The 20430-nt window shown below is 34.7% G+C and overlaps 1 protein-coding gene across 50 annotated transcripts in view; it reads left to right on the top strand.

Moving 5' to 3' along the window:
* Nucleotides 1-20430, top strand: part of PPFIA2 (PPFI scaffold protein A2) — a 506309-nt gene that overhangs the window by 446630 nt on the left and 39249 nt on the right. For all 50 annotated transcript variants that reach the window (XM_078336983.1, XM_078336985.1, XM_078336982.1 and 47 more), the window contains one exon: nt 17337-17418. In XM_078336983.1, the coding sequence (XP_078193109.1) occupies nt 17337-17418 (82 nt within the window). The remainder of the gene's footprint in view (nt 1-17336; nt 17419-20430) is intronic.

Here is a 20430-nt window from a genome sequence, read left to right as displayed (position 1 = left end):
GGGGGATTTCAAAACATAAAATGTAGCTGTTTTATAAAATTGTCTTTTTTGATATAATTAGCCACACATAATGATTCAATGTTTGATATAATAATGTATAATAGTAGTAATGTTCCCTAATAAATAAGTCATGTAAGAAATTTAAATGTGTGCTTGAATCAATCTAAATTATTCATTCCAGTAAAACTCACAATAGATTGTCTTAATAGCGAGAATACTTAGGGTATTTTAAATAAAAAAAAATACATTAAGGTGCATTTAAACATAATGCTGACATCTTAATCTAGAATTTTTTATATTTATTCCTATAAATCTAAAATTCCATATAAACTTTGTATAGTTTTTTTTATAAGATCTTTGGAGATTTAGTTTCTTCCCATAGTTATTTCAAATTAGCCATTCATGAAGCAAAAATCTCTTGTTTCCACACTTCTAAGAAGGGTAGTAATTATATATAGTCTCTTGCCAGGATTTTATAGAAAAAATTCAATGCAAAAAGACTTCCATTAAAAAAATGTGTGTGTGTGCATTAAGTATATTTTTGTACACCCATACACAAACATAAATGTCCTTAGTTCAAATTCTCCATAATCAAAATTATATGTTGAGGCTTAACTGTATTAGGTTTGCAAAGCAAATGAATAACAAAATTATTAGAGGAATAAGTATTTATTAATCTTTTTAAAGTAGTCTCAAATACTTTAGTTATTTGAAGTCAATATTAACTTTAAAAAAGCTATTTTTAGTGTGAGAATGTACCAGACTTAAACTTCTGAACCATTTCTTTTGTTTATAAGAATCACTAGAAACATGGGTAACCGTTTACCTTTAAATGTCCCATTGTCTGTCTTTAAGCAGGAATTTTAAGCAAATCCTGACATCACCCTGGTATGCTCTGATATCTATATAGATCACCCATTGGCAAACTAACCTTTTGGTTTTACAACTTTTTTACTTTCAACGTTGTTTCCAACCCCAAGTCAGATTCTCCATGGTCCAGTTCTGAATCTTGTCATCATCACAAATGCTTTCAGACTTACCAATTCAAGCATATTATTTTGTGCTACTCATGGTCTTCCTACTTTTTGTCTTGCTTTATGAACTTCTGCTATCATCTTTATTTAAGCTCTATCATTTCCCAGTGCATTATCCCCTTTCTGTTTTCTCCTCTTATTTAGCTTAGATCATGTCCATAATTTCAACCCCCTCGAAAATTTTTTTAAATTTCTTCACTCCATTTTCATTTGGTCACATCTATGTATAACAACCACACCCACCAATGAATTTTCTTTCTCCATGTGTACATTTCAGAACATCTGTGCTGTTGGAGAAAATTACAACAGGGAAATTAGAAATAGTTTCATTGTGAAATTCAGCCCTGCCCAGTAAACCCAAGAGCTTTCTTTGACCAGTGTTCATTCTACTCTCTGCAACTCTGGTTAGAGACCATCTTCTCTGATGAGTTTATTACATTCTAGCTTAGTGAGAGAGAGACAGAGACAGAGAGAGAGAGAAACCATCCTGAATTCCTTGATGCCAAATACATGCTAACACTTGTCCTATCTGTCTTATTACAGAAAACTAGGCTACTCCCTTCTTACTCAGATCATCTTTCCATTTTCAGTCCTTTTGTGCTGAATTCCCCCCTTGCTCTCAACTCCTTCACCTGTCTTTTTCTTCCCATCAACATTTAAATATCCTCAACTTTCACCTATTAAAAAAAGTCTTTCTTCATTTCACTTTTTCATTTGAGTTACCAGCCATTCACTACTCAATTTGATGTTAGTAACTGATTAAAAATATTTCTGAATCACCAACTTGAACCTTACAAAGCAAGAGTCAATTATATTCCAAATATAAAACTCTTTTAATGAATTGTTTCTTATTTGAACTTTTAAATCCACAATTAACTAATTTATAACAGGAGAAGGTCCATTCATTTTGTAGGATATCTGGAAAATTAAGGTGAGGAAACTGAAAAGTTGAAGGCCCTCATTTTGAGATATAAGACATATATTTGCTGGAAATTTCTTCTTCTCCCATCTGGATATATGCTGATGTTGCCAAGGAAAACAATGTCAATAATTGATCTGATCTCATTCATTAGATGGTAACATAACCTATTCTTTTTCGTGTCAAATTGCCTATGACTCATGGTCGTGTTTAACTGAGGAGTATTTATTCTTGACAGAATCTCTCTTACTGTTAACAGAGTGACATTTCTGAAATGGAGAGAAAAATAATGAGGCTAGATGTTATTGTAAATAAATGTCTGTAGGAAAGAATGTATCAATATTTATAATAAAAAAATTTAATTGATACAGAAAAAAGTCTCTGCAAATATATATTATCTCCTATACGAAGTTTATGATATATTAGCACAAAATATGGGTCATTTATAACTATATATTTTTGTCTTTTGCAGAACATATTTGTTTGAAAGTCATGAGGTGAAATTCTTAATAACCTAAAGTGAGATAACTGCTCGAAATTGTTCTTAACTTTATTTACTATAGAAGAGAAGAAACTTCATAAAACTATAAGAAGTCAAATAATTTATACAAATTGATAAAAATATAAATTTGTGCAGTACTTTTGAGCAGTATCTTTTAAATTTATGCTTTGTTATTTTCATATTTTATACTTTAAGGTATTTATACTGTTAAGTTTCCTGCTTTAAAAAATGATCGAGGAAGATCTGAGAAATATTATTGTTTCACTACCTGAACATTTAATCAACTTGTTTTATAGGAAAGTGATTCCTAGATAGCTAGTAGGCTAAGAAAGATTGTATTGTCCATGGTGATAACTAGTCCCAAATGCTTTTGGCAATTTTCCTGGAAAGCTCAGAAGTTGCCTATTTTTTCAGAGCTCAACAGGTATGTTAACAAAAAAAACTATTTTAAATATCTGCAAACTGTCTCCTTTTGGTCTTAATTTCATTTCTCTGGGGTGTATGATGTAAAACATATAAATTTCTTGGTACCCTGTACCAAGAAATTTCAGTTTTTATGAACATTTATGTTTTTGTTTATGTGAAAATTTAAGGCGCTTGCCACAGATGTTGTGAAGTTAAGGCCAAAATTATGCATTTTTTTTCCAAAGTGCCAATATAATAAAAAGTACACGGTTTCTCTGAATGAATGCCTTCAGAGGAGGCACGTGCAGGGTGTTCCATTGCATATCAATCTTTTCTTTATAATAATTGTGCAATAAAAAATAAGATGTTCTAACTTGCCTAATTTCTGACAGGAATTTCTGCTTTCTATTTTGTTATATTGAATATATTTTATGAGTTGTAGTAATAATTTTATTTTTAATAATTTGGCTACTATGCTTGTAATATAATTTTGAAACAACCTTCTCATGGATTTTTGTTGAATTATTTAACTTCCCTATTTTCTCAATGCCTCTACTACATCCAGGGAGCAAATGGGTCCTTCAAAAGCTATATATGTATCAATGTTGTTTTAGTGTTGATTTCTGGTAATATTGGTGAACCAATATAATTTATGGTCTTTCCCCAAAAAACCAACATTTATAAACACCTATTCAAATACTTAAGTATTTCTACTACTGAAAGAGACACAATTGGCACAAAACTCGATGCTTATTTTGCCAATCAAATTGAGGAAGAATTAATGTGTCCAGGGAAGAAGAGTAATAGCACACCTTTATACTTTCTCATGTTCTGATTAGTAGCCATACATATTTACCAAAATAATAATTATTATTATTGCATTGGTTGAAATAATAGAATTATGGATCTTCAATGGACTTTATACATTTCTATTGCCAGGGATTATGTTGAAGGAAACTGAAGATCAGAATCTGCTAATGATTTTGACCAAATTGTGTATGAGAACCAGAATCCAGATTTTCAGATCCTCAAACTAGGAAGGACTTTCTTCACTTTAGGTTGCTCCCTCTTCAAATGTCTGCTGTTCTTTCTTTTTTCTTGGGCCTTAGCAGTAGGCTTATGAAAATCAAAGTGCTGTATGAAAATCAAAGAGCTGAGTAATAAGTTGTTATTTTTACTGGTAAAATAATATGAAAGTGGCCTGAGGTAAAGAATGTCCTTACCAAGTTTCCTTGATTTCCTCCTGGGATGTACTTGAGGCTGGGAAAATGTGGTCATGCATGTTTCAGAGTGGCTCATACTCAAGACATAGACTTATTGGTCAACTATTAGAACTTCCCTCAGCCTGACTATGCTTTTGGACGCAGTGAGTATGTGTGTCATGATGAAATACAAAATGGCACCATGTCTTTCTCATACCTGAGCTTTCTCACATCTGAAATAATGCTCTTGTTTTATTCCATGGTTTTCTTTAGATTGAAGTGTATCCATTAACATTTGTGTGCTTTTCTTTTCCATCCATCCTTCTCCATCTCATGAAAAGCACATCTGGGTAAGTTGAATCACAATGGCTGCTGAACATGTTTATTTTCAGCACCACCTTTTTTTTTTTCAAAGTATTACTCTTTCGAGTTGTAACACAAGCTGCACTGCCTCTGACCTGAAATGAAAATCGTGTAGTGTATTTATTTCCACACAGCAAAAGGAATCATTAATTCAGAGAAATGTTCACATTTAAATTAATTTTGTGAGTGTGCGGGCACTTGTATTTCTTTAGTTTTATTATACATATGTCAAAGGACATTCTACACTGCCTTCCCCCTAGTTTTCAAGTGTTTCCCTAAGGGGTCAGTGTGGCAAGCAGCCAGGCTAAAATCCTGTTTTCAGACCACTCAGGTACTACTGATTGTGCTGCCTGTCTGAATTGCCTTTACCTTTCTTAATGCTCCACCTGTGTTATGTTCAAGAGACAAACTTATTTATCAACCAATAGAACTGTACATATCTAAAAAGGGTTAAACGCTGTTCTTCCCTGCAGAGCTTTTGCCTCTAGAGAGCCCAGAGTAATCCTTGGTTTTGGTTGAATGTGTGTTGTTCCCATTGTTTCCTGTACTACTGGTTGATTTTTAAAGCTTTAAAAATACAAATTACTCAGATAGTGGCTTCAAATTTTAAATCCTTCTCTTTGAGCTAAAATTAGAGAATTTATCTATTCCTAACACAAATTTGACTTCAAAGTAAAAAAGTAAAATTAAATATGCATAATATTTACATTGGTGCAGACTACTGCATTGGTAACATGGTGAGCTCATTAAAATACTCTGGACTGAGAAGAAGGTATTACTTTTAAATTTAAGGCAGTGTTATTTTTTTAATCAGCAAAATGACTACAGTGAGATGCAATTATCCAAGAAACTATGGAAAGTCTTACTAGTTGGCTATATAAATATTTTGTATGACAATACAAATCCATGTACTTTGTAATATTACTTGTTAACTAGTAAGGTTTTATTAGTTTTAATGTAACATTAAGTTATAGTAGCCACTACCAAAATGATTTAGTGATACAGTTTTTGCTTCAGTTAGGATACATTACAATATTAAGAAATTAAGGAAAGCTCTAGTAAAGTTTTCTTAAAAATTCAAGACAGGCTGTGATTAGAGTACTAGTCAACCATGTTGGCCAAATGAATGTTGTAAGCTCGCTCTTTTGGAAAATAACAAATATTCTAGACATTGGATTTTAAAGCATAGTTTTTATGTCATCATATAAATTTAGTCTTCTGTTTTATAAAAGATTTTTAATTTTTATGAGAAAAATAATTTCAAGAAATAAAACCTAATTCCCCCATTCCTTGTTGAGTAAAATATTGAAAAACAATAAATGAATAATGCATTTTTATTAATGGACTGTAAAAAACTAATATAATTGTCCTCACTCTAAAATTCAGTTTCTTATTGTCTTGCACATGCTCCTCACTTAAACATTTTAAGTCCTCAAAATTATTTCCCCAGTACAATCACTGAAAGAGCGCTTAGGAGAATATAATATCAGGGAAGCTAGTTCAACATAGTGAATATGACATAGGAAGATATGAGGAGAAAAGAACACTGAATTAGGAATCAGAAGATAGAGTTTAAGTTCATCTCCCCACTTATTTGCTACGTGGCCCTGAGTTACAGACATATTCTTTGTACTTACTAATATTATCTACTTGTCCCCAACAACGGTATGAGAGAGTATGTGTAACTTCAGAACTATAGAAATTAAAAACTTCCAAACTGAGTAAAACAGGGCTTAAAATTAGATGAAGCACTAGAGCAATCTAATCTAAGTGGTATCCATATAAACCTGAAAAATTACAATGTTCTCCATTAGGTTCCCAATTACTATTAGGAAGTGACTGGAAAGTACTGACTATGGCATCTTGGAAAAGTGAAATTGTTTAGTGGGGAGTGATATAAGCCCCTCTCATTTTCAATAACAGCATAAGTAATTGTACTGTTCAATCACATTTGTGTATATATGTGTGTGTGTTGGGGGTATTTATACCTTTTGAATGGTTTTGAAAATAATTAAATTCAAAGCAAAGTAAGAAAGGAGATTATGTAAATCCAAACTCAATTCACAATACATTTTATGAGACTATGCCCTGCATTTCAGAGAAGCTGGAAGATAAAAGGTTTAAATATGAATTAATTTTGGTTTCAGTGTAATGAAATTATTTGCAATCTAAACAGCCTATCATGTGTTACTGGAATCTAAATAAAGCACTACTTAAACGTGTCATGGCATTTCATACATTTTCACTAAATGTGAAAATATGCAGTAATAGGATACACAGGCACACATACTTACCCATACACAAAATCACAGTATGCTGTGCTTTCAAATCAACTCAATTTTAATGTTGAATTTGAAACTCTTAATTTTAGGAAGCTAAATATGTATGTTTAGGTAATCAATCTTCTGAAGCAGCTGATTGGGATTTGTAACATATTTCTGTTTAGAATAATTATGTTAACTAAGACATACATTTTCAGCTTGCAGATGTTAAAAAAATAATTGGGTTGACACCATACTTTGTTCGCATTTGCTGACCAGAATTTCAACTAGCTTCTCAAATATGTAGTTTTAGTTTTCACAGAATTAATCAGGTATGGATTCTTGAATAATAAGCCCATTGTTTGGTTGAAATTTGAGGAGATTGCATCCTATTTACCTTCTTTAAACCTGAATTTTAGTGGAACAATATTCATTTTACAATTAATAATAGTGTGAAGTCTGTATACATTTCCTTCTTGTATTATGTTGTGTAAGGAAGATTTATTTTCTGTGCTGCAATGTTAATATATTACATTGTCACATTATTGGACTTATATTTTATTCTTCATTCTTATCAAGCCACATATTTATTTATTCCAGTTTTATCAATAAGTACTTGTTATGTGCCATAGTAAATCAATAGCTCTGAAGGTAAATTTTTCAACCAGAGAATTATTTTGTATGGTGATTACAAAATCAATTGATATGAAATGAATGGCAACAAATCCAACTTTTCTATCTCATTTATTTAAACTAGGCTAACTTTTCTCTGGCCAAGATGTACAACCTGATATTACTAGAGAATAATAAGAAAAAGAAAAGCCACAGTTCGTTTGTTTTTTGTAGTGCTGAGGATTGAAATGTGTGACAAGAAGGTAAAGACCTTGTATATTAACAAGGAAGTCAAATAAATGCATACCACTTCTAAAAATAAATGAACCATAGGGAAAGAAAGAAAAGTAGAGGACCATTATTTTATTTTACACTTACAATGAGGAGGGCACTATTATCCTCATTTTTGACTTATGAAATATTTCAGAAATGTTAATTGACTAAGAGATACTATGGGGATTAAAAGGGTCAACTCTGTGGACTTGGGGTTCAAATTCTGATTCTGCAATTTGATGGTTCCAATGACTCCAAGTGGCTGCTATTCTTCAGTGTACTCATCTGCAAATGTGTGTCAATATGTATCTTATTGGATTATTGTGAAAATTAAATGAGTTAATACATACAAAATTGTATAGTGCTTCATCGGTAGTAAGTGATAAATGCACATTAGTTATTGTTTTGTGTGATCCAAGGCCTAATTTGTCTACATCCAGAACCTTTGATCCTTCAGACCACAATATTACATCTCATAAGAATATGAAGTGGTTCAGCTGAACAGGAGAGCACATTAGATGCATCTCAATTGTACCGCTTACTCTATTAAATTGTAATACAATTCATTTATTTAATTGTATTTATATTAAATTTCAAATTTTAAGTGAAAGTACAATAAGTAAAAGTATAATAGATACAAGTTATGGTATTAGCATAGAAGAGAGAGTCAATTATGCCTAGGAGAGGGCTGACTCTTAACAGAAAAAACAAAGCATGAGTTGTATCTGAATGATAAGTTTGAGTTGTTATTGTGATGTGAAGAAAGATGCTTTTGGCAGAAGAAAAGAGCATATAGCAAGTCATGGAGGGGTGAAATACAATGAGGTATTTGGGAATAGCAAATATTTCAGTATTAGTTGAGCAGAAAAAGCCAAGGAGACAGCCAGATCATGAAGGGTCTTTTTATAAGATATTTGGCCTTTATTTTGGGGACAGTGGGGAGGCTTTTAATCAGGCAAGTCTTGCAAAATTATTTGTGTTTAGGAAGGTCTCACTGGAGGTTGGAAGGGAGAAGGTACCAAATGAGAGATAGAGAGACTCTGGGAGCCCATCACCATCATCTTCAAATGATGAAGGCTTAAACAAAAGCTTTGGCAGTACTCAGTCAGTATACAAAATGTCTTTCTGAATATCAGATATGACATTTTAATCTTCTTCTGCAGCCAACCTGGGTAACTGTGATGCAGAATTCTTATTCCTTTTTAAGATGCAATGAACAGTTGGAGGTTATGAAAATATAGAATAGTTAAAAATTACTCTATAATCAAGGATCCTAGGTGATTGTCAATATTGTGAGTTTTTTTGGATTACAATGTAGCATTCCAAAGATGTTCTTGGCTAGAGCATCCAAAGAAAGGTGCATGATACCATTGAAGAAAAAACTCTCATTTTTAGGATTGTAGGCTCTTGCGTTGGAGATGAGGCCCTAGGCACGTGCTGGTACCCAATGATCTCTATGGCTGGACTGACACTGTAGGCTTACAGATTTTAAAGGAGAAAAGGATAATTGTAGATTGGGCTGATCACAAAATATTTTGTGTAAAAGGGAAGTCAGTAGTTAAGCAAACACAAGGTTGTTGATAGTTGAAAAAGAAAGGATCAACTTATCAGCTCTGGGAAATGATATTTGCAAAGGTAGAATTGGTAATGCACAAACTATTTGTGAAAATACTTTTCAATTCTGGTTAGAAAGAAAGGTGATTAGGTAATCAAATCAAGATTAAACCAAGAATTTCTTTGTAATGTAGATGGAGGATAATTCTTTAGACATTTGAAGAACCACTGACGGGGTTTTAAAGGACAGTGCCATAAATATTGAAAGTAAAAGCTGACCAGGCACAGTGGCTTATGCCAGTAATGCCAGAACTTTGGGAAGCTGAGGCAGGCAGATTACTTAAGGCCAGGAGTTCTAGACCAGCCTGGCTAACATGGTGAATCCTCATCTCTATTAAAAATAAATATATTTAGTGGGCACAATGGTGCATGCCTATAATCCCAGCTACTCAGGAGGCTGAAGCAAGAGAATCACTTGTACCTGGAAGGCAGAAGTTGTAGTGAGCTGAGATCATGCCACTGCACTGCAGCCTTGAAGACAGAGTGAAACTCTGCCTCCAAAAAAAAAAAAAGAAAAAAGCTCACATTTATTGACCATTGCTTTTGTATGCAGCACTGTTGTAATCATATTACACATATTTTCTATGAAACCTTCATAAAAACTCTATTAGGTGGGTACTATTATCAGCTTCAGGTTCCACATGAGGAAACTGAACCACAGCAAAATACAGTGACTTCTTATGGATGCACAGCCCAAAAGGACAGGCTAAGGAATCAAGCTCAAGCAATTTGATTTTAGGTAACACTTTCTCACCCTCTCTCCTTTAAAGCCTGTCTTCCAGGCAGATTTTTTTTAATGTCAGTGCAAGAAGCCTGGAGAGAAGGGCCAATTAAAGGTTGAGAAAAAAGTGGTGGCAGTGACAATAGAAAGTAAAGGAAGAGGCATTAGAAAGTATAAAGGGGAAAATGACAGGCATAGAATAGAAGGTAAATGAAATAGCCATCATGAGTGGCAGAGGACAGTGCTATATGGTATTTAGACAGGCATACCACAAATTGGTAGTGCTAGAATAGCATCCTAAACTAAGTGGTCTGGGAATAAAGTCTGTTTTCACTGATAGGGATGAACCATCCACATGAAGAGGGGAAATACTGTTCCCTATGGTTTGTGACATTTTGAGGTAACTAATGAATTTTATTTTTCAGAATTGCAAATATAAACACCAACAAATTCAAGTTTTACCATCCAATATAGTTGCCAATAGTTTAGCTATTTATGGAAAGGATTGTCTAATAAGTAATTTTAAATACTCTTAAAATCATGATAGTGTTGATTATTTTATTTGCTATATAACCAAAGTAAGTAAAGGATGATAAAATCAGACCAGTATTTTTTTAGAAGATGGTATTCAATCAGCTTTATTCTGAAAATTCCCCATAAGATTTAAGAATAAAACAGCATTTCTACATGCAAATAAACTCATGACAACTATATATTTAAGAGTTTTCTCAGTTTGTTTCTTATGTTAGAGCTGATGTTGTCTTTCATCCATTCAAAGTTTTTAGATAAAGGTTCAAAGCCACTATGTGCTTAGTACAATGAAAGGTTTAAACGCCAGTGAAACATGGCTCGTGCCTGCAGATTATAGTGTAGAGAAATTAAGGCTGTGTACATGCAATGAAGTGCCTACCAAAGTCTTGCACGTGTTATGAGTGGCATCATTCAAGGGATAGAGAAAATTGGAATGGTATGAATTGAGGAAAGGCCATTCCAAATGGAGAGAAAGTCAGTCGAACAGAAGAGGTAGAGTGCAAAGAGGTAGAGTATCCATTGTAGCTAGAGAGAAGAGATCTAATAGGTAATCTGGAAATACAATTTAGGGCAGATCAAGAATGACTTTGAAGGCCTTTTTTCAATAGTAAATTAAAACCCATTATAGAAATTTGAATTATATTGTTAAGTTAATATATGTTTATTTTAAAGAGGTTAATCTGATGGTAGCACATACAATGAATTGTTTTGGGAAAATAAGAAAAAATGTAGAATGAAAATTAATATCTGTTGAATACCTATTGGCTGCTAGGTGCTTTTATAAGTGTCATCTTATTTACTTCTTATAAATTAAGATCAATTTATAATCATCTTCAAATATGAGAAAACTGAGTCTCAAAGAGATTGATTAAGTAGAGAAAAAACATATAGCTGGTAAGAAGTTAATTTGGCATGCATTCATTTATTCAGTTAAGCTTTATTTGATGTATGCTGTGTGCCTGAATCCTCATTTCAGTAACCTCTCACCATTTCCACTGTCACAGCTCAAGGCCAAACAACCATTATTTTCTACTTGAAAATTGCAACAACCTTCTAACTTGTATCCTCAGCTCACAATTCTGGCTTGACTCAAGTCCATGCTATACTCAATGGCCAGAATTATCTTTATAATATACCAATTATTTTATGTTCTTGTGCTTTAACCCTCTGATTGCTTCTTAATGGGTTTAGAATAAACTCCACTTCGTCTCCCAAGGCCCAATATGATCTTGCTTTTCTCTTGTCTGCCTCTCCAATGTCATCTTCTTCCACCCCAACCCCCCTGTCCTTCAATTCACTCCAGTCACACTGGCCTTTCTTGGTTTTTTTCAGTTGCTCGAACATTTAATTCCCCTCCTTTAATAGGAATTTTATACTGTGTTTCTGCTTAAAACACATTCCCATCATACCCCTACTGCCTGCCACTTTTCAGTGTACATGTGTCTACTCAAATGTTGCCTTGTCATAGACATCTGTGTCCCCAGAACACTATAAGCATTGCCTACTTTATTGCCTTTGTCTGTTTTACCTTCTGTAGAGCACATATCAATGGTTCAACTTCATTTGTTTATTCATTTGTGTATGTGTTTATACAGATCTTTCCTCCTCACTGGAATGTACGGTCTTTGAGGTCAGAGATTCACTTGGCTTTATTCTTTGCTTGCTGAAGACAAAAGTTGGCACATAGTAGATCTATAAAAATCAGATGACTGACCCTTTTATCAACTCAGACACAGAGCATACAGAGTCTCTGCTCTGAAGCCCATGGAAGAGGGGAGCACAACATGTGAACCAACAAATTCAATAAAACATAAAAGATACTATACGGAAAAATGCTTAGTACTATGGGGTCTATGTATAAAAAGTGGTAAATATTGCCTCAGGGCAGGAGAAGGATGACTGTAGAAAGGAAGCATTTTTGCTGAATCAAGAGAATCAAGACTAAGTGGGTGGGAGATAAGGCAGGGAGGCATGGGATGGCCTAAAATTGCAAGAGACAGGTTCCAGAGCCCACTACTCATAAACCAATTAGACCACAACTACAATGGTTAAGGAGAGACTTAAAACCTAAAGATGAAGATCCAGGCATTTCCATTTGGATTTAGTCATTTAAGCAAAGTTGTGCCTGCTTAATTAGTTTGGATTAAAAGTTTGAAATCACAGGCCGGGCATGGTGGCTCAAGCCTGTAATCCCAGCACTTTGGGAGGCCGAGGCGGGTGGATCACAAGGTCAAGAGATCGAAAGCATCCTGGTCAACATGGTGAAACCCCATCTCTATTAAAAATACAAAAATTAGCTGGGCATGGTGGCGCGTGCCTGTAGTCCCGGCTACTCAGGAGGCTGAGGCAGGAGAATTGCCTGAACCCAGGAGGTGGAGGTTGCGGTGAGCCGAGATCGCGCCATTGCACTCCAGCCTGGGTAACAAGAGCGAAACTCTGTCTCAAAAAAAAAAAAAAAAAAAAAAAAAGTTCGAAATCACAAGCCAGGCAAATGCTCTTGATTTATTTACATTTTTTGATCCTCTTGATCTTTTATCTAGAAATGCTTGAGTCTAGTCATTTCTTGATTGCACACCCTTTGTTTGCTCCTGTCCTCAGTTCAGGCATAGCAAGTGCAGGCTTCCCTCTGCACATTTAGATATGGGCTTGCAAATTATTCACAGATGTGAATGCTCACCACATGTTGGGCCTACTGAAATATCACTTTCTAGTCACAGTAACTTGTTGACATCAATAATAGGAGATCCTGAGGCCTATGGAGGATATTAACAGCATGCTTTATTTCAGTGTTTCTTGAAAATGCACAATGATTCAGAAGTTGTACTGATTCAAAGTAACCGACTCTTGCAGTTGGTACTTTTCTTGTTTCTGTTTTGACACAGGTGATAACAACTCAAGGCCTGACACTTCCTCTAAAAGGAAATACTGCTGATGTCCTCTAAAATCTATTCTGAATCTTAAAACTTAAATGCATGCCCCCAAATTTAGTGATGCACAAGTGATCCTTTGGTAAAACATGGTCAAGTATTTGATTCTCTGAAATTATTTTTAAAAACACAGTAAAATTATTCTTCAGGCCTACAGAGAAAGAGTAATTTTCAGAGTTAAGTTGGTACTGGGGTAGGTGATCACATTCTTTTTCTGGAAGAGCTGTCTCTTGACCTTTAAAAAAGTTGAATTCTGTCTACAAAGAAAATCCATTACAGACTAAATCCCTTTCCATATGTGGACAGGTTCAACGGAGAACACCAGTATATCCAGAAGGCATGTTTGTGCCAAATCAGTATGTCATTTAGGATTTCTTAAGCAGTTCAGATCACTGTTTTTTCTGACAGGACCTCTAAAACTTGATGATAACAAGCATGCCCTTATATAATTAATGCTACACTTAATAATCTGTTAGCAACTCATCATGTATTAAATTCAGTGATTTCCATCTATTAGAGCATTGCCCACATTGCTTTATTTTTCCAGCATTTCTTCTCTCTCAAGCCAACATGCCCAGACATAATGCCTCTTATATTTTGTACAGTGCAGATTATTTTATAATTGAGAATAATAAATGCAGTATTGCTTTGGGAATTTCAATGCTTTTTTATGTAATTGATACTTGTCTTAGATTAAGGAAAAGCACATCTGGAGTTACTGTCGTGTAGTACACAGTCCTGGTGTAAAACCCAGCCATCCTTCACATCTGACCAGTTGCTCCCCAGTTTCAAGTATTGTCAGCCCTAAGACAGATGCTAGAGATTTAGCCTTAACAGTTGGAGTCCAAAGGATTTGAGCTCCCTTGTCTCATTTTCTTAGAATACTATTATTTAAGTCATCCTGTTACTAGAATTTGTCATTTAAACAAAACAAAAACAAAGAAAATATTGTCAGTGGCCAGATTGCTCAATATTTTCCCAAGCAAGTGTATGATCAGTATTTCTGTTCATAGAATAGAACTATTTGAGCACATTGGGTTGCCTCTTAACCAGATTCTCACCAGAAATCCCAAACCAGATCAGACTCTTGGAATCAGGTAGAATCAATACTATTGTGAGAAAGTGGGAAATAAAAATCTCAAGGCAAGGTAGGATACAAGAAAAAAAATTGTTTTTAAAACCTAAAAAGTTGTACATGGTTGTAAGGTAAACTAGATAAAGCTACTTGGACTACAAAACAAAACATTATAGGATACAATTTACTGAAATAAGAAGTATCTAAATATAAACACTGATTTGCATTTTGTTTAACATTTATTTAGTACCTTTTATGTGCCTGACCTTGTTCTAGAATTCAAATTCATCTCTGAACAGAATATATGAAAACACAAATCCTCCTTGAGTTTATATTCTATTGGCAGATGACAGAATAAATGGTAAATAATATACTATGTTAGAAGAACAATACCTTGGAGGAAAATAAAACAAAAAATGGGGATAAGAAATTCCTGGTGGGGTTTTTAGGGAGTAGGGGAAGAGACATTCAGAGAACAGGTAATATTTGAGTAAAGATTTAAAGTAGTTGAGAAAGTTAGCCATGTGGAGATAGAGGGGAAGAGCATTCCAGATGAGCTGCAAAGATCCTGAGGCAGAAAAGAGGTCTGGGTTGTTTCCAAAGGGGCCAGTGTTGCTGACTGAGGTGGGAGTTAGTCTGAGATATGAGGTGGGTGGGATGGATTGTAGCAGCTGCTTTAGCTTTTATTCCCAGTGAGACAGAAAGTGATTAGAGATTTCTGAGCGGAGAAGTTACATGAGCCGACTCAACAGGATCACTCTGGCCTTTCTAGTGGGATTTTTATTAGGGAACTGGTCAGAAGTTTCAAAATTAAAGTGTTTTAATATTTAAAACTAGTTTTGGTACAACTCATATAATTCATTTGTGAAAATGTTATGTGCTTCCTAGGTTATTAGTGCATATTTACTTGCTTTTTTACTATGTGAAGCAAAAACCAGTTGTAAATCTGTATTTGTTTCTTCCCTGTTAATGCCACTAGCCTATTACATAACTAGAAGTGTTCCTAGTGTTCCTTTCTCTATTGGATTTAATGTTACAACTCTTAAAACATACCTTAGCTCTGTGAAGGCCTACCCTAAATTTTCTTCCACATATTTCATGTTAATTTCCATACTTTCCCTCATTAGTACTTATCCTGCTTGGAATGCCATCCCCACCTTTATCCTGCCCTTCAAAGCCAGCTCCATTGCCACAATGCCTTCAATGTCTATTAACCCCTTTTCCAAAATGACATACTTCAGAATGTACATCACCAAGTTTTCATTTTAGCAGCTGTTTGTGTATTGTTGTATTGTATTTTCAGAAAGTTTCTTTTGTTTGTTTTGTCCATCTAAGAGGGGATATCCTGGGAAATTGAATCCATATCTACTTTCCACACCAAGCATAAGTCTCAGCTCACAACAGGTGTTCAATAAGTACCTAATAGGTTTTTCTTTTTGGGTCCTTCAATCCATTTCTATAAATATATCTGTCACAGTGAGACTAAGCTATTTGAAAGTGGTTTTTAGTAAAGAAATGTCACTGGGAGACCTGAGGGAATGAGTGATGATACAGCATGCTAGGTGCGGAAGTGCCTCTACTTTTTAGATTCGGAGCACAGGTATCCCTGTCCCCTTTCCCAGGTGCTAAATAGCTTACATGCAAAACTTAACACTGCTATCCCTCAAATGAAACAGCAGTAGATTTATGTCTCTTCAGCCACTATAACTTAAATTTTTTATTTTGTCCTTTTGTTTCTTTTGAATGCATTTTTGGTAGCATCTATTACAAACACAGAAAACCCTGTGTTGAAAGGCATTTTCTTCATTATTTATCTTAATGTATTAATATAGTCTACCTAATAAGTGATGAATTGACTAATAATAGAAAATAATTAAATTATCCATTTGGGAGTTTGTAAATTATATTTATGAACTATTCCTAAGCATGAAATGTACACAGTCAAAATAAAGCAATTATTATACCATGTTTTTATCATCTGTGTGTAAGACCAAGGCATACTAAAGTAAACAGAATGTATTTTCCATTATAGTCCTGGCCAAGTATATAGCAATTTGAGTTTCATTGAAAGCACATACCTGCTATCTCAGCAATGAGTCATCTCAAATTGGTATTGTAAGTGGATGTAAATTCTAAAAATCAGTAAGAGGGTCAGTGAAATTATAGATGCATTTTTCAGGACTCTTTTGCATCTTTTGTTATCAAAACAACCATTTATTGTTACTAAGGTATTGTAATTTCAATAAAACAGTAGTGATTATAGATAAAAACAAGTATGCCATTGAATTTAACACCCTACACTGCTTTCTGGTGTTAAAAATTAATCTACCTTGGAGGTTTCTTCAAATCAGATGTAGTTTTATAGTCTAGGCAAATAACTAACTCTTATGATAGACCCCTGGACCCACAGGGCATACCAAAATCAAGTACATCACTAGAATGTGACTAAAAGGACCAAATTTATCTTCTGCCTCTCTATATAAGCATTTTCTTTGCCATGGAGATAGTAAGGCAAAGAGAGCAGGGCAGATGGATGGAGCCACATTTAGAACCCATAATGCATGCTTGAATATGAACATCTGGGCCAGTTTATCATTAAAGGTATAAGGTATTTGCTGATACTATAATTCCACTTCTTATTCCATTAGCACTTAATGTTCTAATTTTTATGCATAAGTGTTGGGGATAATTACTTTTCTACATCAATGCTTTATTCCTAACAAAATCAATGGGTGATTTGTGTGTATTACTCAAAGGAAGAAGGAATTCCATTATTCTGTATTATAGCATAAAAATCCTATAAAGGATGATTGGTTATTTTAAAACATTTTCATTAAAAATAATCAAAGGCATATTTTTATATATACCTGACTAATAATCTTTGCTATACACTTCAGGCATGAACTTCTTGAAGAAGCTCGGAGAAAGGGGTTACCTTTTGCCCAGTGGGATGGGCCGACTGTGGTCGCATGGCTAGAGGTAAGAGAATGAAACCAGAAGGCTTCTAAATCAGTCACTACTAATTTGATAGTTTTTTTGTTTGTTTTGAAACAGGTAAAGGCAAGTTTCTGAAATCATAATACCTCCTTAGTCTAGAATTGCTCATAAGGGACTATTTGCTTACTAGGGAATAAATTTTGGATTTTACTCTGACGCATTTTGTGATTATAGCAGAAGAAAGCATCCAGCAGGGTAAAAGGAAGTGTTTCTAAATCACACCCTCTTCATTTCTAGAGCAGGAGAAGAAACCAGTTTTTGTTGTTGCAAGAAACCATCTATTCCCATCAAATAGGCCAGGGTCTTTTCTCATTAGCAGGTTACAGAGAAGACCTTCTCCATTTTCAACATGTCTGTAATCCACTATAGTAAGACCACCTAGATGTATTCAGACTCATTCCTTTGCCTGTAATTTAATTCCTGAACCTAATTCTCTAAAGACTAGGAACCAGCTAGGTTTAGACACTTGAGATAAAACAGAAGACTTCCACTTTATTCCCTTCTGTGTCCAAACTGAATGCTACAATAAGAGAACTATTTTCAGTATTTCCTGTACAACATACTGTTCTGGAAAAACAGGGAATATCTGAACTGGGTGGAGCGCAGCAGAAACCAACTTTGACAGTGAGGGAACTACATATTTGACTACAAAGGGCTCTTTTGTGCCACTTAACAATAGTGTTTGCTCCCCATTCTATTCAGTTCTCTATGTGAGCTGCTAGTAGCTGCTAGGATATGCCTGTGTTGAGGCGAAGAATAATTCAGGTCTTCCTTGCCTGACAGAGGTAATTATACACATTGTTTTAAATGGTCTTGGATTATAAAATTATCTACCTTCATTTTATTATAGCCTGAGCTAAGTAAATAATCAATAAGAAACATTAAAGCCCATTTTCGTTTTAAAAATGGACTTATATAGATAGATTTAAAAACATGCTTTGCATTTCTTTCTTGGACTGACTAAAAAAAAAGCCTCTATTTTGCTTTTACTTTATTCTTTCACATCAGTCAGGGAACTTTAGCATATTAGCCGTCAGATATTAGTGATCAAAGCTGCTTCTTTCAACCATGTCTTTAAAATTACTATATTTTAAAAATCAATCACTAGACAAAATGCTTAAGAAATCACACCTCAGAAATGATAGCAGTTCTTTGTTCAGTTTGCTCTGATAAAACAAGCTGCAGTTTGACAGATAATTCACTGCTGTTTTGGCAAGTGACAAACAAATCCTTCAGAAAAAAAAAAAAGGATTTACTGATATTAAAGTGATAGGAGATGACAAACAGTGAAATCTGTGCTAATTAAACCTCTTCTGAGTACACAGAAATTGCCTATGATGTGACTCCTAATGCAACTTAAATTATAAAATGGAATAAACAAGATGAATTAACTAGGTAATCCAATGAATGAAAGCTCTTTTTTTTTTTTTTTTTGAGACAGAGTTTCACTCTTGTTACCCAGACTGGAGTGCAATGGCACGATCTTGGCTCACTGCAACCTCCGCCTTCTGGGTTCAAGCAGTTCTCCTGCTTCACCCTCCCGAGTAGCTGGGATTACAGGCACGCGCCACCATGCCCAGCTAATTTTTGTATTTTTAGTAGAGACGGGGTTTCACCTCGTTGACCAGGATGGTCTTGAACTCTTGACCTCGTGATCCACTCGCCTCGGCCTCCCAAAGTGCTGGGATTATAGGCGTGAGCCACCACGCCCAGCCAGTGAATGAAAGCTTTAACTTCATTTCCTTTCCCTCCTCCTTGAGTGCACAGTCTGTTACGAATTTTGTGTAGGCAAGAATTCCATACTTCACACACCATTTATCCACATCAAAGACTCTTTAAGGTCTAATTACGGATGACATTGGTAACAATGTATTGGCAGGCATTTGGGTAATGTTAACTAGAGTGGAAATCCAAATATCTTAGAAGACATGGGTAAAAAAATCATTAGGGTCCAAAGAAGACATGTTTAGATGTTTAGTTATTTTGAACAGTTTGTTTATAAACTAATAGTCAGGTTCCATCTTCTGTCATATATAATGTGCCTGTCAAGATAAGGTCAGTTCTTTGTGCCTAACCTGCTGGAAGAAAGCATAATCTGTATAGTCATGCACTATACTTAGATCTCCCCCCTGCTTTCTCATCTCAATCACAATGCAGTCCACACTGACTCAAAGAGTTCCATTTGTTTGCTTTTTTTTTCAAAAGAGACAAGTAGTCTTTCAATATTATAGAATTTTTAAACTAAAGAATGTTTGTACTGGTTATCTATTGCTGTTTAAAAATTACCCCCAAATTTGGCATTTATGATCTCATGATTTCTATGGGTCAGGAGTCTGGGAATAGCTTTGTCATGGCCTCTGCTCAATCTCTCACAGGATTGCAATCAAGGTACATTTAGGGCAGCAGTCATCTCAAGAGTGGACTTGGGAGAATACACTTCCATGCTCATTCATGTGGTCAGGGTCATGATTCAGTTTCCTGATGGCTGCTGGCCAGAAACATTATTTTCTTGTTATATGGGACTCTCCATAGGGCTACTGACATCTGACTTACTCCAGAGTGAGAGCTCAGAGAGAAAAAGAGAGCAGGAGAGGACTAGCAAGTCCTAAACTGGAAAGTGACATGCCATCACTTTTATCATCAGCTATTTATTAGAAATAAATCACTGGGCCAAGCTTACCCTCAAAGGAAGGAGATTATACAAGGGAATGGATATTATAAGATAGAGATCATCTTGGCAGCTAACTTGATGCCTTAAATATAATCAAACTTGATTCCTTTATTTAATAAATGAGGAAGATATGGCTGAAGTTTAAATGGGCTACATGACTCACCAATGCCTGGGAAGGAATTAGAGCTCAGGTCTTCTGATTTGTGATCCAGAGATCATGGCCTTGTATTTTTTCTTCTTTATCTCACTTACTTTTTCTCACTCTCAAAATTCTCTCCTTTGTTCAATCTGTTTATTTCAACAAATAGCAAAAAAAAAAAAAT

The sequence above is a fragment of the Callithrix jacchus genome, chromosome 9 (genome assembly GCF_049354715.1).
Source record: "Callithrix jacchus isolate 240 chromosome 9, calJac240_pri, whole genome shotgun sequence".
In the NCBI taxonomy this organism is placed as follows: Eukaryota; Metazoa; Chordata; class Mammalia; order Primates; family Cebidae; genus Callithrix; species Callithrix jacchus.
The sequence above is the reverse complement of the archived record's forward strand: the minus strand, read 5'-3'. Positions and strand labels throughout refer to the sequence as shown.